The sequence below is a fragment of the Elephantulus edwardii genome, unplaced genomic scaffold (assembly GCF_000299155.1).
Source record: "Elephantulus edwardii isolate Elephantulus edwardi_28Jun2011 unplaced genomic scaffold, EleEdw1.0 scaffold00014, whole genome shotgun sequence".
NCBI classification, from domain to species: Eukaryota; Metazoa; Chordata; class Mammalia; order Macroscelidea; family Macroscelididae; genus Elephantulus; species Elephantulus edwardii.
The window spans coordinates 8,573,771-8,599,130 of record NW_006399764.1 but is presented as its reverse complement, the minus strand read 5'-3'; the positions used below and the strand labels follow the sequence as shown (position 1 = coordinate 8,599,130).

The 25,360-nt window shown below is 39.4% G+C and overlaps 1 protein-coding gene across 5 annotated transcripts in view; it reads right to left on the bottom strand.

Moving 5' to 3' along the window:
* ELAVL2 (ELAV like neuron-specific RNA binding protein 2) overlaps window positions 1–25,360 on the bottom strand; it is a 198,522-nt gene that overhangs the window by 100,112 nt on the left and 73,050 nt on the right. For 2 of the 5 annotated variants that reach the window (XM_006881263.1, XM_006881264.1), the window contains exons 1-2: window positions 18,874–18,958; window positions 15,752–15,995 (exon numbers count right to left, since the gene is read on the bottom strand). In XM_006881263.1, the coding sequence (XP_006881325.1) occupies window positions 15,752–15,995; window positions 18,874–18,945 (316 nt within the window). In that variant the 5' untranslated portion in view covers window positions 18,946–18,958. Of the gene's footprint in view, window positions 1–15,751; window positions 15,996–18,873; window positions 18,959–25,360 lie in introns of those variants that run through there. The other 3 variants (XM_006881265.1, XM_006881267.1, XM_006881266.1) reach the window with 3 other exon arrangements.

Sequence of the window (25,360 nt, the reverse complement as noted above, 5' to 3'; positions counted from 1 at the left end):
ATAGAGCAGGGTTTAGGGCTGTTGTACACAGGGTCGCTATGAGTCACAGGCGACTCGACGGCACATAACAACAACAACAACAATGTCATCTATTTGAAATTACCTAAGAGCTGTCTAGGACTACACTTGCTTAAGTTTATTTACAATATCTGACTCCTATGGAAAAGCAGGAGGGAAGGAGAGAACATCTGCTGTTCAGATTCTGCCTCAAAAAAATATTATTAGGCAGCCCCTTATATCAATGAGTATCCAAACAAGGCAACTACAATCCCAAGTAAGAACAAGGAAGTTAAGATCAGAAGCGTCCACATTTGGTTTTTAAATACATCAGACTCAGTTTTTAAAGTCACAGAGGCCAGAATTAGGGGATTTATTAATGTATCAAACATAATCTTAACTTTTCACAAAGAAACCTGATATCCAACATCTACAAAAAAGAAACAAATTAGCTCTGATCAGGATGATACTAGATGGTCCTAAATAAAGCAGGAGGAAAAGTACGGAAGTAATTTTAAAAAGGCCTGATTTCCTGGTCTTTAAGGATACTGGTGGAATCTATGATGATACTATGATCTTTAGACTCCCTTCAAATCTGGAACTGAACCTACTCCTGAATTCACCTTTCAACCTAACAACAGGCCTATAAAGTGAATAGCTAACACTCATATGGGATTCTCAGATTAGTCAACAAGCATTCAATGCTGCCCCTAGACAAAGTTCATTCAGAGGTCAGGAAAGAGGGAAAGGAAACAAGGAATCTACAAGGAAGTGGGAGGGTGCTTTTTCACAGAGCGAATTGCAACTTATGTCAAAAACCAAAATGTATGTCAACTGTTGATTGAGAAACCAATTTTCTCTGTAAACTTTCACCCACATCATAGTAAAATCTTTAGGAAGAAAAAGAAATTCATTTTTACAGAACAATACTCACTTCAACCAACTGCTGTCCAGTCAGAACAACAGTGCGTTCTGGAAGTTGTAAATAGTATAGGAGGCCCATCTAAAACACAACAGCAAGTCAGTATTATCAATACTCAGTACTAATTCTACTGTAATATAAGTGAAGGAATTCTCCCTGAGGAAAACGCAGAAACAGTAAAATTGTAAGGACCAAAGACAAATCTGGTTTAGTATTTTAACAGTTCAAGTGAGATATGAAATTCTACTTGAGAACATATATTATCTGCATCATACATGGCAAAACTGCCTGACACTATGTGTTACAAGAACTAGCTTCACCGTTAACTTTACAAAAGGAAAACACCACAGAATCCAAGATCTGGACAAGATTCCAGAAATAATTTGTGAGAATGCCTTTATTTTATAAACATGAAGAGATGTGGGTTGATATGACAGCCCATGACCAGTCTATTTAGATACACTTTAGAGTACACTAAAGAGAAAAGGCAATTCATCTTAGTGGAATGAAAAAGGCTCTCCAAGACTAGTACAGACTAGTACACTTCAGAAAGAAGAATTCTGAAGACAGTGGCTTGGAGCTAATGGTGCTCCAAGCAACTCTGCTAGGAGAGAGTTGTTCAGCTCTCAGATACATATCATTTCTTGCTCAGCTCTCAGATGTATAGCAAGTCCCTGAAAGACCATGGCCTGAACCAGGTATCCCTCTGTCCTCAAACTGACATCATTACTCCTCAATAATTTGGAAAGATCTCTGACCGAAGATTTTGCCAGTGCAATACATCTCCCGATCTCCTGACTGCTGATAGCAAAGTTAGGTCCAAGTAAGATGATGTCATTGACAGCCTCAATCCTTTCTCCATCCATCATGATGTTTCCTATCAGTCTAATGGTGAGCATTTCTGTTTTCTTGATGTTCAGAAGCAATCCATATTGAAGGCTGCCGTGTTTTACCTTCTGCAGCAAGCACTTAAAGGCCTCCTCACTCTCAGCAAGCACAATTGTGTTATCTCCCTAACACAGGTTATTAATGAGTCTTCTTCCAATCCTGATGCCATATTCTTCATATAATCTAGGTCTCGAATAATTTGCTCAGCATATAGATTAAATAGGTATGGAGAAAAGATGCAACATACAAACCTTTCCTAATTTTAAACCATGCAGTAGTTTCCTTTCTCTGTTTGCACAACAGCCTCTTGGTCTAAGTATAGGATTCACATGAGCACAATCAAGTGTCCTGGAATTCCCATTCTTAATGTCAGCCATCCATACAGTCAAATGCCTCTGTATAGTGAACAAACACAGACAGACATTCTTCTGCTGTTTGCTTCATTTTGACTCAGCTAGACTCCATGTGGGGTAGAACAGAACTGTCCCAAAGGGTATCCTTATATTTTTTCCCCCTCATTTATGAAAAGAGATTCCTCAGGTCTTTCTCCCTGGGAACCACTTATGGTCACTGTTAAGTGCTGAGTGACCCATGACTCATTGTGACTCTATGACCAACGGATCCGTACCCTGCTCTATCCTGCATCAGCCTCCTCATCTCTCATGTACTTGGCAAAGTCATTCACGGTGTCAAACCATCTCACTGAAGCTCTTCCACTATGTAGGGCCAACCTGGTGGTTAACAGCAAGCTACTTCCTTACCCAGGGCCCCCTGCTCTGACTTTTCACCCCACACCAGGAAACACAAAATGTATTTGCGATAGTTACAGGCTTTGAGCCATCCACAACTCCCTTTCTTCAAAACCAAAGCATTATGCAGAAAACAGATTCAGACAAAAAGCACAATGATAAGAAAAGAACTCATTAAGAGCTAAAAATAAACTCTAATTCACAATATGCATACGGATCTAACAAAAAAAGGAAAACAAGATGTTAAAACTGCATCTGCTAAGTTAACCATGCCCTCATGAAAAGCTCTCCCACCACCATCTCCCTAACACAAGCTGCAATCTGCAAGGTGACAACTGAATGAAGCAATGCTCTTTGGGTTTGCAATAACTATTTCACTGGAAAGGAAACAAAAGGAAAGTCATTTTTCCCCTAAGTCCCATGGATATGTTAATACCACAAGAACACTGGATCTCTTCATATCAAGACACACAGGTTTCTGTATTTCTCTACTTGAAAATCTTAATCTTATTTGATGAAATTGTACTATTTAGGAATAGTACTCACAACTTTCATTAAAGGGACATTAATCTCATGGTAGAAGATGTCAAAGAGAGTGAAAATCAGCCAAAGTAAGTTTTTACCTAACCAACACCTCATAGCTTAATTTAACAACTTGCTGATCCTTCCAGGCCAGTAATAGTCCATCAGGGAAGCTCAGCAGAATGCACCTTCATAGTTTAAGTCAAGCTAATTCATTCTGAGTAACAGTGACACAATACCACATAGAGTAGTAACTCCACACTCCAGTGCTCTAGTTTCCAGAAGCTGGCAGAGTATCATTAATCATCTTTCTCTGCGCTCCAGTCCTGCCTGGTACTTTCAATTCCCACTTTGCCCCACCTCTGGAAAACCAATCATGCTGGTCCAATCACCTAGAAACAAAGGATAGAAAATGAACCTTGCATTCTGACATCATGAGAAATTAGAAGAATTCTAGGACAAAGGGAACTATTCGCAGATTTTCCCAAACAGTGGTTTACCTAAAGAAAACAGTCTGCAATTGTCAAACAACAGAATAAATATATTAACTAGTACGAAACTGGAGTAACATCTACTTCCTAAACGACATGCCTCCAGAAACTCTGGAAATGATGATAGTTATAGAAAGGCTTCAGGCCTTTTGTCCATAGAGTCACTATGAGTGACTAGATGGCATTCAGCGACGATAACAACGTCTAAAAAGGCATTTGGTCACCAGTATGGGGCTGGAGTCCAGGATGATAAGTAGTCTCGAGCAGGTGGATTCTATAGGTTTGTTTTCTGGTTCTGGTGAGGATTAGGGTGGAATGATTACTCACCACTGGATGTGAGTTGATTGTATTTGGCCTCCTATTGAAAAAGACAGTGGGGCCCTCAGGCCTGTAGCCCTTGAATGAACATGGTTTTAACTGTGTTTGGTCAAGCATTCTTCTAAGCAGCATACACTGATATGTCCATTTGCTGTACAAAGTTATCTTGTGGTTGCTGTGATGCTGAACACTGTGACGCTGACATGTCAAATATGATAATAGTTATTCACGGTGGACAGTGTTTGGGGGGAGCTCCCTGATTAAAACCAGCTTGGAAGCAGGAGTGGCATCCACTTCCAAAATAGTTTGCCTCCAGAAACCCTATGAACTTGGAGAAAGGATGAAGTTATACAAATGTTCAGGTCTTCTATTCATAGGGTCGCTATGAGCTGCCTACGACTCAACAGCACTTAATAACAACAATAGTATGAATGAAACAAAACATGGAGAGTCCTCTGTGTGCTGGGAACTTTATGGATAAAACTCAAGTACACACTCATATAGGTCCTGGGCTAAGAGCACAGGCGAGTACATGGTTCAGCTAGGACTGGAACCAAGTCAGCATGCTCTCAGGCCAAAATCTCCAAAACAAGTGGCCACTGGGCCACTTCCCTGGTAGAGGAGTAAGACGCAGCAGGCAATGTATTTCCATGCTAAGTCCAAGAACTACATCAGAACCCTGGAACTCCAGTGTGCACCAGGGGCTTGGTAAATCCTATTACCATTGTATTCCAGTCCATTTCACAGGCACAGATATAAAGGAACTCTTACAAGCACAGCTCAAACTAAATACAACCATCCTGCTTCCTATCCCCGCCCCGCCCCGCCCCACCCCAAAGAGCAAATAAAGTACTGATTTACAATTTCTTAGCATTTAGGGGAGAAAAACACCAAAAAGTACAAGCCTGAGAAAGGTATCTCGCCTTGATTGGCCAAAGATGCTATTATAACAAATTTATCAAGTAGTTACAGCAACAAGAGATAGTGGAAAAAGGCTTCAAAGGTTCTGTTTTTCAAGATATTAGGGAAACTCTTCCAGCAATGTTTTATGGCTGAAAGCGCCTCAGAAATAACTTGACTGCAAATTCTGCCACGAGTCAAGGACATCCAATGGTGTCAAAATATTGACATTCTGAAATTTTAAAGAGAAAGCAAATACACTGGAGGGTAAAACATGCTAATGAAGCCACTGTAGAAGCCTGATAAATCAAATGACACTCACAAGTAAAATGCCAGAAATGATTTGTTAAAGTTGACCTTTGGAGTTGGAAAGGCAAGCTCTGAGGGCTTCCACGCTGTCTAAACGCAGGACCAGCAGTGCAACTTCACTGAAAGTCAATTAACTTAGAACAAGCTTGAGAGAAGTAGGCAGATTCTGAAGCACATCTTCAATGATCAGCTACGCTGTTCAAGAATTATTTTTCAAAGGAAAACGTTCCAGTAGGTAAGGGGGAAAAAATATTTCACTCTATTCAGGATTTAGACCGAATGGACTTCCTTTTTTCTTTTTTTTTTGTGCTAAGGTACTGCAGGCATCTGATAAACGAGGGGGAAACCATCAAAAGAGAACAGGGTAATACATTGTATACACCATTACATGGTGAAAGAGAAAATCAATTTCACATCTGGGATGATACAGGATTTTAACACTCTATAGATTATTGTTGTTGTTGTTATGTGCCGTTGAGTAGCCCACCTGCGACTCAGAGAGACCTTATGTATAGCAGCTCTGAACCCTTCCCTGTCCTGAGCCAGTCTCACTAATTCCAACACACCAAACCCCATTATGCCAGTTCCTTTATTAATCCATCTCATCCAAGTCTTCCTCTCCTTTGCTGTCCCTCGACCCTTCTGAGAATGATGTCCTTTTCCAAGGACTGTCTTCTCCTGGCCACATGCCCACAGTATGTGAGATGGAGTTTCAAAATGCTAGCCTCCCAGGAGAAACCAGATTTCACTCTCTCCAAGACAGACCTATTTGTTTTCTTAGCAGCCCATGGTATGTTCAAGACTCTCCTCCAGCATCACAATTTGAAGGCATCAATTCTTCTGTCATCTTTGGTCACTGTCCAGCTCTTCGATGCACAGCAAGTAACTGTGAAGGCCATGGCCTGGATCAGGTGCACCTTAGTCTCTACACTGATATCGTTGCTGCTCAGTACTCTGGAAAGGTTCCCGACAACAGATTTTCCCAATGGAATTAGTCTTTTCATTTCCTGACTGCTGGTGCTAAGACTGTTGTTGATTGTGGAGCCAAGCAAGCTGTAACTGTTAACAACTTCAATCTCTTACCCATTTATCATGGTACTATCAATTGACCCAGTGGTGAGGATCTTTGTCTTCTTGATGTTGAGCTTCAACCCATATTGAAGACTACAGTCCTTGACCTTCTGCAGCAAGAGCTTCAGGTCTTCTTCAGTCTCAGGTAGCAAAGTTGTATCATCTGCATATCGTAGGTTGTTAAATGAATCTTCCTGCAATCCTAATGTCACATTCCTCTTCATAAAGCCCAGCTTCCCAAATAGTCTGTTCTGCAAATAGATTGAAAAGACATGGAGACAGGATGCATCCCTGGCGCACTCCTTTCCTGATTTTGAAACATGCAGTGTTTCCCTTCTCTATTCTGAGGCCTGCTTCCTGGTTCAAGTATATGTTTCACATAAGCACAATTAAGAGTTCTGTGATTCCCATTTTCCTCAAGGCAAGCCACAATTTATTGTGATCCAAACAGCCAAATGCCTTTGCACAGTCAATGAAACACAGACATTCTTCTGATACTCTTTGCTTTCTGCCAAGATCCATCCACCGCTTCTAAATCTAGTCTGTATTTCTAGTGGTTGTCTGTCGATGTACTGTTCCAGCTGTTTCTGGATAATATTCAGCATGATTTTGCTAGTGTGTGATATTAGTACCATTGCTCGATAATTTCCATACTCTGTCAGGTTACCTGTTTTTGGAATGGAAATAAATACGGATCTCTTCCAGTCAGTTGACCAAGTAGTTGTCCTCAAGACTTCTTGGGTTTGTTGAAATATATTCATTGGCCCCCACCTGGCCCCTATCAATTCCTGGGGATTTTTTTTTCTTTTGCCAAGTCCTTCAGAGCAGCCTGAACTTCCTCCTTCATCACCACTGCCTCTTGATCATAAGTTGTTTCTTGAAAATCTTCTGTGTCAGCTAATTCTTTTTGGTACGATGACGCTATACTCCTTCCATCTGTTTTTAATGCTTCCTCAGTCATTCAATATTCTGCCCATTCCATCCTTAAGCATTGCAACTCAATGGCTTGAATTTGTTCTATATTTCCTTCAGCTTAAGAAACGGTGGGCAAGTTCGGCCCTTCTGATTTTCTGACTCCAGCTCCTTGCACATTTCATTATAATATTTTGCCTTGTCTTCCCGAGCTGCCCTTTGAAATCTTCTGTTCAGCGCCTGGAACTTCTTGATTTCTTCCCTTTGCTTTGGTTTCTCAGGGCTCTAGTGCAAAATTCAGCATCTCTTCTGACATCCATTTTGGTCTTTTTCTCTTCTTCCTTCTTTGTAATGACCTTTTGCATTCTTCATGACTAATATTCTTGATACCTTCCCACAGCTCTTTGTGCACCAAGTGTTCCAGGCCTCAAATCTGTTCCTGAGTTGGTTTTTAAATTCAGGATGGAGAGACGGAAAATCAAGTTTTCTTGTGGATATGATTTAACCTTCTTTGGCTTTAATTTGAACTGCATATTAAGTAGTGGATGGTCTGTTCCACAGTCAGCACCTGGCCTAGTTTTCACTGCTCATATTGAATTTCTCCAATGATTCCTTCCACAGATGTAATCTATCTGATTCCTGTGCATACCATCAGGTGAAACTCCATAGATTACACACAGAAAAAAATGAGAAGTCTTGTCCTGGAATTTAATAATTCTGTATCTTCTTTTATTTAGTACACCATCTTCTTTCTCATCTACATTTTCCCATCACTCCAACAGCCGGTGAATACTAAATGGAAAATAGTCTCTCCCCTACCCTACCACTCTCCTGACTCAGAAGTGAACAACTAGAAAAAAAACACAGGGTAAGTGTACCAAGACATATGGAATCATAAGTTAAATGATAAAGTTCTCCCTGTAGGAGAATGCAAATTCTATTTTATGTCCCATGGCTTTAATTACATTAAAGTTTCCATAAAATATTTCTATGATACCAACAGAGGATTAAGGGAGGTCTGACGCCCCAGTCTGCAGGAAGCTGAATGGTTAACCCAAATGTGGTACCACTGCAGTGGATCGATTCCACCAGGGGTTCCACAGGGAAAAAACGGGCAATCCCCTCCCCTGTGATTTATACAGTCGGGGGGAGGGAGGGGAGGAAGCACTGGCCAGTTATGAACGGTTTCTCCCTTCACAGCAATGAGTGAAAAAATAAAAGAATAAAGTTAAACGCCTTAAAACAAAACAAAGACAAACACAGCCCAATTTAAAGTCTCCATATCAAGAGCCAAGAAGACAGAGTCAAAACTGTTAACACTCATCTAACCAACTGGACTGCCTCATTGCTCCACTAAACGTTATAAGAGCATCTCCGGAAATCAGGAAGGCATTTTTCTGTGTAACTTAGCTAAGAGATGATGCTTTGAACTGTAGTGCTGACGAAGAGTAATAAATATATGGTGAAGTACCAAAAGAACAATCAAATCTATCTTAGAGGAAGTGTAACTAGCAAGCTCCCCAGAGAAAGGATGGTGAAATGTCATTTCACACACTTCTGGGCATGTTGTCAAGAGGTGCCAATCCCTGGGAAGATACATCACACTGGAAATAGCAGATGGTCAGGAAAGGAGACGGATCGACACAGTGACAGTGACAATGGGCTTCACTCAACCCAGGTGAGATGGTGAAGGCGGCGCAGGACCAGGCAGGGTGTCTATTTCTCGAGCATAGAGTCACTATGAATTGGAGTTAACATGGCATTACCTAACAACAACAACAAATTAAAGTCAACATATTTTATGGTAAAGAGTTTTATTATCCTTAAATTTTAGAAATGTAAAATTTCATCATCCCAAAAATTCCTCCAAGTAAGTCAACAGTCTGAAAATCACCCTATAACAATACCCAAGTTCATAGTTCAAGTAAAATCATGAACCTAAAAGAACCAATGCTAAAGTCTCTCCTCAAAATTTTGCAAAAAGTTATGTGCATCAAGGCAACAATGCTTAATAATCTCTAGAAAAGGCAAAGGTACAATGGGAAAACAATTAGGTATAAAGATGTGTTGACAAAGATGCAAATAAAGTTTCTCCAATAACTTTATTATATTTCAAATTATGCTCTAGAAGTTCCACAAACTTGATACAAACTTCATTTTATGCAAATTTTGCCAACAAATCTAAAATAATCATCATTCAATGTAGTCTAGTCTGAAGTTGACACTTAAGGACCACCCAAAAATTAATTTTGTGGAGTCAAGTTAAGCTTCGTGTTCTGCTGACCCTGGAACAGACAAAGTTGTCTACTAACACTGCGCACCCAGAATAACATCTGTAAAGTGGCGGCCATCACCCCACAGCCGGCCCCACCCCCATTATGCTGATTTCAAGGCCCTGTCTGCACAAATGACAACTCGTGATCTCTTAAAACTATGTACCACCTAACAGAGTGACCTAAAATATTAAGTGACATACATAATCACATTTTCAAACTAATGCTCATCAAAACAGTCTCATGTTCCCTGGATTTGATTGACTTCGCTACAGTAAATAAATGTTATTAAATTTGAAGGTATGCATTAGGCTAATAAAATATCACTTATCAGCTTCAATCCCAAGAAATAGTGTATAAAATGAAACTTGGTTGTAAAAAGCTAGGGGGAACAGGGAAGTGTTCTATACTGTCTGTTCAATTATCTATAAACCTCAAATAGCCCTGAAAAAGTTATTTAAAAATAATGTTGGATGCCATCAAGAGTCATCCGGAATTCAAAAGAAATCTATGAACAAAAGCTTAAAATCTTACCCTGACCTGCACCATTATTTAAAAATGAATGGGGAAGAAAAGAATGAGAAAGAATTCCACGTCATTAAAATAAAATTTTTAAACTTTGTTGTTCTGGTAGAATTAATCAAGATCAAAACTAATTTCAGAGTTATTCTCAAGAACCAACAGAAACATCAATTAAACCCAGCTAAGACCTCGCACATATACCATTAGGCCAGAAGAGAAAAGGGAGGCCCGCATCACCACTCAAGGCACTGGCTTTCAAGAAGCAACCAGCATCGACCCATTCATTCCCTCCCATGCCTCCCAAAGCTCCTGTTGTTTTGTTGTGTTTGAATGCTTCCAGTCAGTAGCAGATGGGGTCAGAAGAGGTTCCACCTCAATTCCAAGTAAGTGTGGTAAGATCAAGCATGCAGCACACACTTCCTGAGGCCTTCAGTTTACCGTAATCCTCTAGCCTTTCTTTTAGAGGACACTATAAAGAGCAGTCACCATAGACAAGCTGGTGTGGATTTCTGAAAATTACACACACCGCAGCTTTGAGGGAGGGTGGGTTTTCAATAAAGACACAGTCAAACAAGCTGCCATTGAGTCTACTCCGACTCCTGATAACCCCACAAACTATGCCCAACTGCTCTCCCTAATGAGGTTTCTCATGGTCGATTCCCTGGGAGAAGATTCCCAAACCTTTCTTTTTTGATGCCATAAGGTCAACCTTAACCTTCTCCTTTAGTAGCTAAGTGTGTTAATCATTTGTAACATCCATATATTACCAAACACAATTTAAAGCCTTTAAAACTTAGTAACTCTAGTCCTGGACCCAAAGCAGCCTGGATGGAGCACCATAAACAAAGAGGAGTCGCCATCTCCCAAAGAGGCTTTCAGCCTTCGGTGAATGAGGGCCCACAGGTGTTGGAATTAGAATCCACTCCCCTGCCATAGGCTCAGGCTGAGTACTGCACCCCAAGACTGAACTTATCAATGACTAATACTGGGAAGGGGACCTAAGCACTTTCACTGATCTAAGTAGAATTAGCCATTATATCTAAAAAGTCATCTCCCATAAACCTAGAAATCCTTGTTCCATTGATCTCCAAAATCAGGAAAAGAAACATAGGCAAAGTGCAGCATTCCTTACTCACGGAGAATCCAGATGTGGGAATCTGTGTTTCTGACAATCAGACCAAGGGCCAAGTGATTCCAACGCTGGGACGCTGCTGACAATCCTTCAAAGACCCTCAGAGATTCCCAAACCTGCAGTGGTGTCAAGGGCCTCCAAGCAGTTTTCTGAGAACAGATGCCTCAAAAGCCTACAAAACCTTTCTGTTCTGATAGTTAAAAGAAAAACCTCCCTCAGGTGGATCTGTTTAGGCAGGTATGAAAAGCACTGGGCCAAATAACGCAAATTTATAACCTCACATCATCAAGTTTCTACAAAGCATTGCTCTTATCATTCACTTTGTATTCTCTCTCAATCTCTGTCTCTTAAAAACCTTTCGGTCCCCTTCAGAAGACACCCTCACAGAAAGACACCTCTGCCAAGACGAGGTCTTTACTCTGTAACTCTCTACAAATCCAGTAGCTGACCTCTGTCTTAATATTTAATCAATTCTCACACCAACAAGAGGCCAGAAAGACGGACTCAGACTATCAGGGGGCTGTTTCCTGCTCTACCACTTTGTAGCCATGTGGCCTTGGCTCTGTCATGTCACCAAGCTGGGCTTCTCATCACCTGTGAGGCGAGGAGGTTGGCTAAGGTCATCTCCAGGGCTTTTCGATCTCTAACTCTCTATTATTCATCCCGTGCACTATGAAATCCATTTCACTCCTCTACAATGCAGCATCAGCAGGTGTCAAGGACCCTAAAGTACATTAAGAACTCAAAGGAATGCTCCAGTGTCTGCCAACAGCCAGGACAAAGCATAAAACTGGGCATACGCCCAAGGAGGAAGCACGACAAACAACACAGCAAATAGAATAAGCTAGAGAGATTCTTGTATTTGTTACTGAAGACATTTCTTGTTTCCTCAATTCTCATCTATCAAAATAGTGACACACATTTGCTAACAGAGACACAGCCAGAAGGCACACACTTTGTTTTAGGGCTGAGACACACACTTTCCTAACCAGGTAGTTAGTTCTGTACCTTCAATATAGTGTCCTAACAGTACTATATAATTAAGGAAATACTGAAGTGAAAGGCGAGATTTCAGATTTTCCACAATGAATACTTACATTGGGTTCCTACAAAATTAGAATATAGCCATCCCAAGCACAACTTAGGAGGTAAAGTAGATGATTAAAGATAGACTAAGGAACTTGTGAACTGTCTTCAAAATAGATACGGAGAAAGTGCACGAGATGGCTAATATCAAACACGATAGGCAGAGTCCAAAGGAGCACAAATTCTTCCAGACATTTAAAAGACATGTTAATTGTAGCTTCTGAGGAGGGCAAACCCACTTCGCAAAGTGTTGCCACTGGAGAAAAACAGGATGGGACAGCATTCCATTCCTTTGTAAGGTGGGGAGATCACCACATATCTGGGGCCCAGTCAACACCAAAAGATAATCCCCACTATCCAGGACTCAGTTTTGGATATCTACCATTTATTAGCCTAGCCTGTTCACTACAAATATTGAATAACATAACTTGCCTGGTTATTGATCCCAAAGGCTAAATAAAGCCATTTTAATCCACAAAAGTAAAATATGTCAGTGGGCGGAATCAAAACAGAACTACTAGAAGCAGAGGCACCTTGTCCTGAGCTTTACCTACTCAACATTGTAACACAGACTTCGCTATTCTGTATGTTTCCTTTATGAGGGGTTTCCTATTTCATTGGGCCTAGCAGTTCAAGGAAGAATTTCAGATTAATTTGTCTGATAGTTGTTAACAAATTACTTCAAAAGCTTTTTATAGCAACATGTTCAAAGACAATCTAGTGTCAATAACATGTCCCCCAGGTGCTCTGATCAAATAAGACTGGGGAAGTGCAAGTAAAACAGGCTTCTTTGTTGTAGGATTTTTTAAAATAGTTTTTAATATGCTGATATTTGCAGTATGGATCTTAGAGATGTAGGATGAAGCACCTCTCTAACTTATGCCAATGAAACACTTACTTAGAGAATAAAGCTTCGGCACCAAAAAAAAAAAAAAAAAAAAAAAAAAAAAAAACAAAACTCAAGTTTAGGTTTAAAAAAGTTTTTTTTTACTTTAGCACCAAAGTTACCCACTGTGGACCAGAGGTTTTAAATGGAAATTTTACCAAAGTTGTATCCTCCTCTAACTGAATAGCTAATGGGTTGGGTTAAGAAGTGAAAGAAACAGACATTAACTTGGTTGTTCAGTAAGTATGGATTTCAGATTGCAATGCTTCTATTACCTTGGTTCCCAAAACACAGCCAGAGAAGCAAAAAGAGTGAAGACCTGGAATTCAAATTGTGTCCTATCACGCCTCTCACAAAAAGTTTATGGATGAGTAGGACAAGCCAAGCCTGACCAAAGATTAGAGTTGAAAATCTGCTGAGATGTTTCTTGTGGAAAATGCCCAATGTAAAGGACGTAAAATTTGTTTAGTATTTTCATCAATCCTCAGTATCATACAAAGAAGAATTCTTCTGGTCAGTTCAAGATCTTCCTTATACAGAGGTTATGAACAGTTACTTAGCAATCAAATAGGAATTACATCATTTTTTTTCACAGCCTACATATCATTTAGGACATAATCATATATGTCAACAAGGTTGCAAAGTCTACATATAAAAAAGAAGCTCTTAGACAGTATTTGTCCTTATGGGACTGAGTTAGTTCACTTAATCCTCTCTAGTCAGAATGTGTATGAAGATACAAGGTGGGGGAGAGCAGAGGAGTGAGGATGGGTGGAGGAGAGGGTGGTGGTGACAATCATAGGGTCACACAATTTAATGCGGGGGGGGAGGGTTTGTGTGAAGGAAATGGGAAAGACAAGGTGTGAAAAACAAACAATGTACACAAACTTTTTAAATAAACAAGTATAACAAAAAAAAATCCACAGATTTGAAAGGCCATGCCTTTCCCTGTATTGCTTTGAAGCGTGTAATATTTGCTTATTGAATCAAATGAAGTGGTCTGGGAAGATTTTTTTTAAGATGTTCTTTTGCTAAAACAAAACCAAAAGGTTAACAGTCATTATTAGGAGAGATTTAAAAATGTCTTCATATATGCTATTAAAGCTCATTTTGAAATAGGAACTGAAAACTTCCTTTCATTTGATTATCAAATGCTCAAGAATAAACATAAAAATAAGCATTCTTGAGATCATGGTTAATATTCAAGCAACATAATTCATCGAAATAAAAAAATCTGTCTCAAGTACGTATTGATGACCATCAGTACTTGCCTAGACTATGTGTGTGTACATAAGCGCACAGAAATAAATACACGCCTACAGCACAGCAAGTTCTCTCTCTAAACCATGACATGCAGCTTGAAGCACAATTCTAAATTCAATCCCGGGTGCGAGATCTAAGAACTCATTCTGCGGGGACAAGATAATCCCGTTGTTGGTTTTGGGTGTGGTTTTATTTAAAAAAAAAAAAAGAAAAAACAAAAACCACTAAGTAAAATGGGTCCAATCAGGAAAAGAGGTGCAAACAGCAACAGAAAGCAGCCACTGTGGCACTTCCCTTGCCCTCTGGGGCTCACCTTCCCAAAGGAGAGCTGCCAGGAGAGGAGGACCAGTCTACATTCACAGGACGGTTAAGCGCGCTGACTCCTAGTGCCACTCTTTACCCTGAAAACGCTCTTTGGGCATTTTTTTTACTCACTTCAAATATTTAGTCCTATATTTTTAAGTACAGTAAAAAACAAATTCACATACATCACCTTTTATATTTACCAAAAGCATGGAAACGCTAAGATACCTTTTCATACTGAAATTCATAAAATTTTTAGTGTAAGGAAATCTTTGCAGGAAACATTGACCCTATAATTCAAGAAAATACTCATTATTTTCTTCCTTCTTGTTATGTGCTGTTGAGTCATTTGGGACTCATAGTGACCCTAAGTACAACAGCTCTGAACCCTGCTCTATCTTTTCTGCCTTACTCTAGCAAACAGTGAAATCTTTCATTTCCCAAATATATATTTTCCTTATTATCTCGTTACTGAAATGCCGAATTGTGTGAAGCTCAGTGAACAAAAGGTTAACATGGTATTTCCTGATGCGCACCCAACTCCTCTTAAAGCATTTCTCAAAGCGTCCATTGTACAGTCCAGAGTCTCCGAAGTCCAGTAATTAGGCAATATGTGGAGATTACATTGCCATCAAGTCAACTGCTACTCATAGCAAAACTAAAGAATAGGTCAGAACTGCTCCAGAGTGTCCAAGTGGTGTGTTCACACTGTCAACCTTTCTGGCTAACAACAAAAGGGCTCAACTGCGAAGCCACCAGAACTCCTTCCTATTGTTCTTGCTATATTCCATCAAGTTGGAAATGACTCACAGCTGACCCTCCAGCAGGTTTTCAGAGGCTGTAAATCGCAAGGAGGAGTCCAGTCATCTTTCTCCTGAGGAAGTGAATTTTAATTACATGCCTTTGGATTGGAAGCACAACTCCTTATCCACCAGGCCACCAGAGCTCCAGATAATGTATGTCAGAAAATCTTTTGCTAGTATTGCTTTGGTGATAATATATACTGCTCTCCAAAGACTTTCTACTTTATAGGGAAAATAAATCCCTCTTAATATTAAGCTTCATATACTACTGATATAGACGGCAGGGGAAAAATCTGGCTGTATAAAACTGCACCAATGAATGATTTTTAAATAGTAAATAAAAATTTTCTCATACTTTGAAATACAATTCTTTTAAACAGAGTAATCTATAAACCACTACATACCTGTAATTTTATCTCTTACAAGCTTACAGGACTCTATCTCACCAATGCTCCCAAAAAGACTCTTGAGTTCCTCCTGTGTCATGTTCTGAGGAAGATAGTTGACTATTAAGTTGGTCTTGCTGTCCTCTGTGTTTCCAGAGTCGACTGGTGATGAGCAATTGTTGTTTATGGTGGTTGGACCATTGGCTGTGTTATTGCAAGTTGGCCCATTAGACAGTTGTGTTTCCATGGCAGCAATTACCTGCTAAAAACAGAGAAAATAAGAAATGTCAGAATTCATATTTCACAACCTATTAGAGATTTCATCTAAGAACTTAAATACTTGTCACTAAACACAGGTCGTTCTGCTGAAATTACAATAATGCTACAATAAAAAGTACAACACCTACGCTAATTGTTATACTTCATATCAGCTATCCAACATTAGGTTACAATTATGTGCTTTTACATCCAGATTTCACACATGCAGCTTAGCAGACTATAAATCTTAACCACTTTTCTATAATCACATTCTGAATCTATTCACATAGATTCTTAACTCACCTGTAGTGTCCAGTCTTGAGGAAATTTAGTACATCAAAGGGCACAGAATTGAATGCTGACTTACGTATATTTTCTAAAATACTAGAAAACAGATGTGCTTAACATGCTACCAAAGTTATCTATATAACTTCGAAGAGATCTTTTCAGTTGGCTAGTGATTCAATTTCCTCAAACTGACACACATCCAAGAACTTAAAATCAAGAAGTGTACTTTAAAAAATATAAATTGTCAACATGTACTGTTTTGGTTACATAATGAAAATGTTTTTGATTAACAAGAACTTGTACCTCTACCACTGGTATAGGATCCCTGGTGGCAGAGGTTAAAAAGCTTGACTGCTAATCAGAGAGTTTGGAGATTTGAACCCATCAGTTGCTCTGCTTGAGAAAGATGTGGCCATTTGCTTCCATAAATATTACAGTATTGGAAACCTTATGGGGCAGTTCTACTCTGTTACTTACAAAAACATTGGCTGTTATATACTAGAGATGAAAGGGATTTATAGGATATCTTGGCAATGAAGCTATGACTACGTTGTCTATTTCATAGACTCCAGTAAGTCATTCTTGTCAACCTTGACAGCTAAAGACCACCCTTTCATTTGGCAACTGGTCTACAACATCAAAATAAAACCCCAAAACAATCTGACAGGGCATTCTGCCTTAAATCTGAATAAAGAAAAACCTATCCAGCCCACCAAAACAACAATGAAAGTAAATATATCAACTTTTGCAAACAGACCAGTGCCCAACGAATTTTCATCTGAGCACATAAGCCTGTTGAAAATGCAAGGAAATCTGATAAAAACGCCAAATACCGAATAACTAGCAGAATTGGGTAAAAAGCCCCCAAACTGTTTCAACTACTCTAAAAATCTATTAAATAATTTTCCATCTAGTTTTCTGCCATCCTTTACATTTTGAGAAGAGTCACAAACCACAGTCCCCAAACATTTTCATTAACTTTCTACTATGGGCAACCAAGGCTTTGAGGGAATACAAAAATTAAAAGATTAATCAACAAAACGTCTACAAAGTAACTGTCCTTTCTATTTTATCAATTCCCTCTGTCATCTCCACAAAGAAGGACTCTGCAAAGAAAAGTGACAATTTTAAATTTCTTGGATTCTAGTTTTCAGGGAATTTTTGGCACACAAAAGGCAAGGAACATGAAACAAAAGGAAAGAGCAAAGTGGAGAGAAAGAGGATTATATGCAAAGAGAAAAATACTTTGTGGTGTTTTGGGTTTTTTTTAAAAAAAAAAGGTAAAAGGGCATAATTAATAGGAAGAAATTTCTACTGCCAATAGGCGTTTATAAAAGATGTGGCAGCAGTGGACAACTGAGACGGGGTAGACTGGTCAGAAATCTATGCTACCAGGACTTACACAAAAACAGGAATCAATATTCAGTCTATGCCTCAAAACACGCAATTCATAATTCCAATGACTTCATTTCTTTTTCAAAGAAATCATTTCTCTGCAAGCTACTTCTAAAAAGGGTGATTAAAAAAAAATTCAAGATACGAGTTTTACTGTAATTAATAACCTTCTTGAAACTGAGAACAGCGGTTTCATATTTTCTAATTAAACTTAACTCTTTCAGTTCGTGGGTTATATTAGCTGCAGATCAATCCTCCCCCAGCAAAATTCATGAGGGGCGAAACTTTGACCAGTAGTTAGGAAAATAAGCTACAAGAGGGTGGCGGCCAAGGCCAATTAAAGTAAATCACGATTCAAAAGTTTAGAGTCTGTGGAGAAACCATGAGCCCAAATGTGAGGTGTGGGCCAACACTCACTGGGATGGCATGTGACACAGAAAGTGTTCACTGACTGAAATTAGCAGGATTTAGCAAGGACAACAAACACTCCTCACTTAATTGCACATTTATTTATTTCCGTGTTCAGGTGGCAAGAATGAGCTTCTAAACCAACATTCAAGTGAACAGCTGCAGTAGGCTGTGTGCACTGAAATTACAGCATCTCTCTGCTACAGGACCATCTGCTCTGAATAAAATGATACTAATGTGCTATATTTTACAAATAATGCATATTCCATTGATAGGCTCAACACAACTGTTCACAGAATGCAAACTCTTTCAACACTTACTGGGCAAATAATTTTCAGCCAGATTTACAGTTTCAACATTTTTTTTAATTAGTTTTGCTTGTTTGTGTTTTTTTATAGTATCAGGAATTGTAAATGACTTTAAAATTTAGTAACCAAAAAAATACATAGTAAACAGAATGTAAAGAACTATGGTAACTTAGTATTTAGACCATACCAAAACTTTTTTGATTTTTTTTTTTTAAAAAAGCTTGTCACTCTTTTGAGTCTGCACTACATCCTAATTCAGATTAGAAAAAGGTGCATACGAGAGCATGGTTCCGATGCAACAGATACCTCGGTAAGTTAAAATTGCAATGTGCTTTGAGTCCTAATGACAGCCATACCGCAGATAGATTAAGTGCAAGAATAAAATCGGGTGCCAAATGAGAAGGTCAAGTGTTTGGTATGGCCTCAGCACTCCTGCAACATGCTAAAAAGTAGCCTACAGAATTTAAGAAAAATCCCACAGACCCCGGTCCAAGGCTCTGCTGCCCACGAACCACTTCTAAGCAGAGAAGCCACATCACACAGTCTGACTGCCATGTTAGTTTGGAGTTGCCGTCTGCAATATGGACACAAAAAGTACCGTATGTTAGATGAGCAAGATAATGCAACAAATCAGTTTGTACAAAATTTACAATGATCGTATTGATATTCCCAGCACGTCCATGCAGTGTGGCTTAATTGAATTTGAGGCAATTCCAATCTAATCTTTCCAAAATCATCTTAACATGTCGTTTTCTTGCACAAATGTAAGCATTTTTAATTAAGAGCCCAGTTTTAAAACAATATTAACTAGTTATCTTGGCATCTTTCCTGAAGAACTACCTTCAACATCTCAAAAAAAATTCTTTTTTTTAAAATTAAAACTGAAGCAAAGTACTACTGCATGCTGTCCCTGTCTTGTAAGGATATGAAGAAGGGAAGAAATGTGAATGGAATTTTAGAGTGAGAAAAGGCGGTCATGCAATTTATAAATGACTATTTCTCTAAAAGCATTCCCCTTCACCCCAAAAAAATATCAAAAAGACCATTAAGAGAAGCTATAGTTGCCCACATTATTACATTATCCTACGCATAATCCTTAATCCTGGGACTTAAAATTAAAAGTGAATATAGACCCTGTGAGGTTATACTGCCACTATAGTCAAACTGATTTCTAACAGTTTTACTGAGAATTGCTCACATACACTAAAAGGCAGTAAACCAGCATCTTTCAATTGAAATAAATTGGACCAATAAATAGGATTGTTTGGAGTAATGCTTGTATAGGATGTCAGCTTTGTCCCTGAACGAAATCAAGTGAACATTTCTTAATATGTAAATTGTAAACCCAGCACGATTTGAAATTAGTGCTGCTATGAGGCCTCCAACATAGTTAATGGGCCATTTCCACATGCTACAACTTGCCCAAATACGAAACAGAACCACAGTATGGGCACAAAAGCCAAAGTTTACTCTTTCAGCCATATATGCAGCTGCTTTAAATGGTTGGTATCAGAATAATAAAACTTAAGTCACTGAAAACAGATAGTGATTAACAAAGGAAAACGGAAAATGTATTTTAATCACATATTAAAGTTTCACCATTGAGAGTTAAACCTGTTAATCCTTAATCAGTCCTTAAATGTTAAGCCTGGCTAATTTAACTCTTGGTGTGAGTGATGGTACTAATCACATGCAACCATGAGTTCCATTTTTCTGGCATTTACCAAACAATCTTTATGAGATGCCATGAAAATGTTATAGTCTTCTTCCCTCCTCCCACCATGACCAGAGAATAGTCTATGTCTATTTTCTTTTTCCCCTAAAACTATTTAAAGTCCAATGTTTGAAAAAAGGTGTATTTTGACAAAGTCTGCCCGTTTTGGTTAGAATACTTAAAGCAGAATAGATGAGAAGACCGCGCCCAACAAGTTAAACCGAGATTACTGTCCTGAGCCCCTCAGAAGTTGGTCGCTGAACATTCCTCACTAACATAAAGGCACAGATTCAAATTTAATAGCCTCAAATCCTTCTACTTCATTGGAGAAGAAAACTAATGAGCTGATATATTGACACTCCTTCCTGGAAGCCCCTGGGATGTGCACACTTTATTGTACCAACTAGCTAGAAGGCCAGGTATGGAAGAGAAAGGATTCTACTGCACTTTTACATTTCCGCATCCCAGACAATCTCTCTCTGCTTGAGGCACACACATACCTTTGGAGGTGGTTATAAATAAGTTGTTCACATGACCCTTACCTTTATGCTGGCCAACAATTCAGTTACTAAAAATGCAAAGCTACTTCCCCTTCACTTAAGGACAGGCGATTCTGCTCTACTCAATCCACCACAGACAAGCAGGCTGTGCACTATTTATAGATTCAATTGGCTCTGCAACTCTTTGGAAGCAAAAAAAAGGCCCTATTCCAGCAACATGGAGCCATTAATTTTAAGGTTTATAGAAATAATGTTTCAATGTATGTTTGCTTCTTAATTCTGGCATCAATTGTACAAATGCATACTGGTTTTCCTTTTGTTATTCTCCACATAATAATGTCTGAAAAGGTACATTGGCATAGATAGATTAATCTAGGATATTCTAAACATTCCCTGGGCTCCAAGAATTAAATGGTCACTGGTTGAAAAACAGACTTGGGAGGGAGAGGGAATTCCTGGGAAGTGGTCTCTATTTTTACTGTCACATGACTTAATTCAAAAACACACCCTCTGCTACCCCCTATTAAAACAAAACAAAACAAAAAACAACACAAACTACAACACAACAAAACCCCTACCCCTCCAAAATATTATAAAGTTGTATTTCCTATCCCCATTTTCTTTTTAAAGTCTCTCTGAATAACTTGGAAATTGCTGAACAGTTAACATATTAAGGTGTTAACCAAAAGGTCTAACCAGAGCTGGCACCTCTGAAGAAAGGCTGAGCTCCTTCCAAGTTCAGCCACTGAAACCCCTCTGGGGCACGGTTCCCTTCTGGCACACCACGAGGTGGCCATGATAAACTGGGAGCAACTTCATGGCAACTGGTTTGGTTTCCTTATGCTCCACATACCCTGTATGAGCAGCAGTTTCTTCCAAGTGTGGAGTTTAGGAAAGTAGTGTTACTATTTCAGAAAGTTTTGAGAGGTCAAGTTGGCTCACTATTTAAATGAAGTAAACTTTCACAAGAAGTAATGCTGAACTCATCTCCTATTTCCAAACTTCATGACAGAAATTTTGTAAACTACTTAACTTAGTCGCTATCTTTAAATCTCTTGCAAATAATCACTAAATAAGATTAATAATGAAAACCATATTAAATATACTCTGAAAATTTTCACTCAAATCACTTAATATCTGCTACCAAGCTGTGAACCAAAATAGAGCAAGTTAGAACTACAGCAGGAAGGATGAGAGGACTGTGCAAAATCAGGCAATGCCTCTCCTTTCTGTAACCGTTCCGTAATCACACAGCACAGTCACCCAGCCTCTCACTCCTCACCTGGATCACCACATTACAGCTTCCTGCATGTATTTTATCAGCTTGATTCACCAAAAGCACTATTCCCTGAATGACTTTCCTTAAACCGCAGCAGCTCCTCCATGTCCAAATTAAGAACCAACTACTCAGAATAAACAGCTACAACATTTGAGACTTTCAACAACTGCTTTTTCTTATAGTCAATTTACATGCATCTGAAAATCTGAACTTCCCTGTGAAGTTCAGAGAGCACTTCCATCCCCGCCTGAATCCTCATCATTTGGTGCTCCTCTCCCGAGGGGCTTTTACAGGACCAAGCCCTCAAAAATGCACGCAGGGACAAGGAGAGTACCTTCGAACATGGAGAATTCACACGGCAATTCACTCCCTTGAATGAGTGCAACCTCAGGGCTAGCTTTCTCATCCCATCTCAAGTATTTCAAACCAGAGGAAATTAGGAATGCATATTTTTCCACTGCTGGCAACGCCACCAGCCAAGTCCCACTCACTTGGGATCTAAATTCTTGCTAAACACCCAAACCAAGGAGATCACTTATCTTCCAAGCGATCAGCCATGCATTTTTAGTTCACGAACTGATCCCATCAATTTGCCAACTACAAAAACCAGACCCCAAGACAAGCCTAAAAACCAAGAAAAGAAGCATGCTTCAAGCCTACAGGCACAAAGGTTAGGAAGATGTGGCATCCGACTAGGACTTCAGGAAAAGAGAAGCAAAAGGAAACAGGAGAAAAAGGCAACACATTTTAATATAAAGGTTCTGAAAATTAAGCATGATCATGCTCTGACTCTCACAAGGTCTTCATTTGTAAGTAATGGGAAAGTTTGAACAAACTTAAGTAGTAATTTTTCTGAAGTGAAATCTTGGCTGGAGATAGGGACAAGGACAAGCATATATCTCCTGCTTGCTGGAATGGCACGGCTGGATACATGGACCTTGGCCTTGACACTTATTTGCAGTTAAGGCTTCTCAATATCTCAAGCAGTACAGCACAAGGGCAGAATCAGTCCAGCGCAACAACTTTCCTCTGATCACAAACCTCTCTAAAGGCCAGGTTACAAGGTGAATAGAAAGCATTTATCTCTAAATTTAAAGAGCTGAAGATAGTAACCCTGACCAAAAATGCATTTCCTTTGGGGAAACTAGGAAGAAGGGACCTAAAGCACTTGAAATAAGCAGGGAAGTTACATCAACTTACAGACAAGAGCTGGGCAAGCAGGCTATGGGGTCGTATGTCTGCCAAACACCACTCCTGCAGTATCATGCTCTATCTCTCCCATTCAGACCACTAAAACAGAATTTACAGGATACACTGAGATTCACTAGATTGTCATCAGTGGAATCATCAACAAGTAAAATGCAATCTTTAGAATAACCAGTTAGTTACAGCAATAAGCCCTGTAGTTTAACTCCTCTTTGTTTGGTTATTCCTAAAACAATAAAGGATTTAAACTTCATGAGATTTCTCCAATCCTAAAATCCCTGTCATTCCCCCAACACAAAACCATACCATTTTAGCTGCCTCATGGTTCTACGCCCACCTCAGTCTCGAGCTCTATCAAGAGAAAACACCTATCAAGGAAAGGATTTCCAATTGCTGCAGCAGTGACAGAGAATGTCCTTCAATAGAAAACATGACTATTTCTCTGTCTCTTCAGAAAGAGGGACAAGCCAGGGCAAAGCTCACCTGTGGATAGGGTGGAAGAAAGGAAGGATGACAAGGAAGTGAGATGAGACTACACAGAGCTTTGAAGGCCACCGTAAGAAATAGAAAATCCCAGAAAGGTTCCAAGCAAGAGTAACACCAGGCTAATTTGTAAGTACATTGTGAAGGTCTGTAGGAGGACTTGGAAACTATGGGAAAAGGAAGTGCAAGTCAGGAAGCAACCACAGCAGCAGGTAGAGTGCAACGCTGACTCCAAACAGGAGCTTTAAGGGGAGGTTGTGCCGCCAAGTCACCTGAGACCCTGTGCACAACAGCTGTGAACTCTGCTCTCCCTTGAGCCAATCTTTTCTCTCCCAAACACCTAGGCCCATTACCCCAGTCACTGAGTCAATCCTTCTCATCCAGGATTTTCCTCTCTTGCTCTGTCCCTCCACCCTCCCAAGGATGATGTCCCTCTTCAAGGACTGGTCCCTACTTGCAACATGCCCAAAGTATGCCAGACAGAGACATCTATCTAGAAGTTGTTAGCAGTGTGTTATTTTACATCAGAAAAACACGCTTAGCCTCTCTTGGGTCCTTGCTTCCAAAATGACAAAGAAAAAAAAAACAACACTGAAAAAAAGGGGGATTGAAAAGGTAGGATAATACAAACTGCTCCTCCTAAATGCACAAAGTAATTAAGAAGTTAGTAATTTTAAATATAGCAGAGGCAGGTGCTGTGTCCCGAAGCATGTATCTTACACCTATGTGCTGCCGAAGCTCTATGTGAAACTATACCACTGTATGAGCTGTGTCATTCACAGCACGGTGTTGAACATTCTCGTGCAGCCCCAAAGACAGAACATGTCCACCCAGATATAAACCTGCAGGTGTTGCCCACAACCTCCACCAAAAAGCCCATGGAAGGATTTGGTTCCTTAAAGGCTGAAGAAAAAGTGCATCTGAGAGTAAAATGGAAATTATACTTTAAATAAATAGAAAAACGTGTTTAAGTCCATTATCAAGACACTGATTTAGATTATATGCTCAAGCTGAAACTAATTGCCACAGTAACTGATTAAGTCCCAGGAGCGAAAAATACTAACAGAAAAACTTCCATAAGTAGGTATTTCTTTAAAGTAAAAACAAAAACCACACGCAAACTCTTTAAGGAAATCTAACATGAAAATTTAATTTTGTACGGAGCTAAGTTTTGTAGGTAGCTAGTCTGTAGAGAATTACAGAGTGAACATAAAGGTGGTGCCTTTCTCGCAGTTCAAATGCGCTAGATGCTCCTTGGGAGAAAGATGGGCAATTTCCTCTCTTGGGATTTACAGCTTCAGAACCTGCTTGAAGGGCAACTATCAGTCAGTTTCAACTCAGTGGCAAGGAGGAGTAGAGAAGCATTAAATTAAGAGACCAACATTCATTTTCATGCAATCTTTCTAGAAGAGTTCAGCAATTGAGACATTTAGTGACAATTATAAAAACAGAGATTATTTGTATTATACAACTACTAAAGGAAACCAAAAGGTCAGAAATTGATTTGTAATCTTTTAGGGTCCCCTCTCAAAGCTTTCAGAATTCAAACTAAGAAAATCTTTCAAAGCCATACTTCTATTCTCCAATCCCTGCAGTAATGAAGGCTTAAACTCAGTCGGATGTTATTTGTTGCTCTGCTGAATTTTGCTACCATTTCTAGGGTGAGATGATTATCTCATAGTTGTTTTGATTTGTATCTCTCTTTGAGCTAGGGATTTTGGACATTTCTTCACGTGTTTGTTTGCTAGCTGAATGTCTCCTTTGGTGAACTGTCTGTTCATGTCTTGT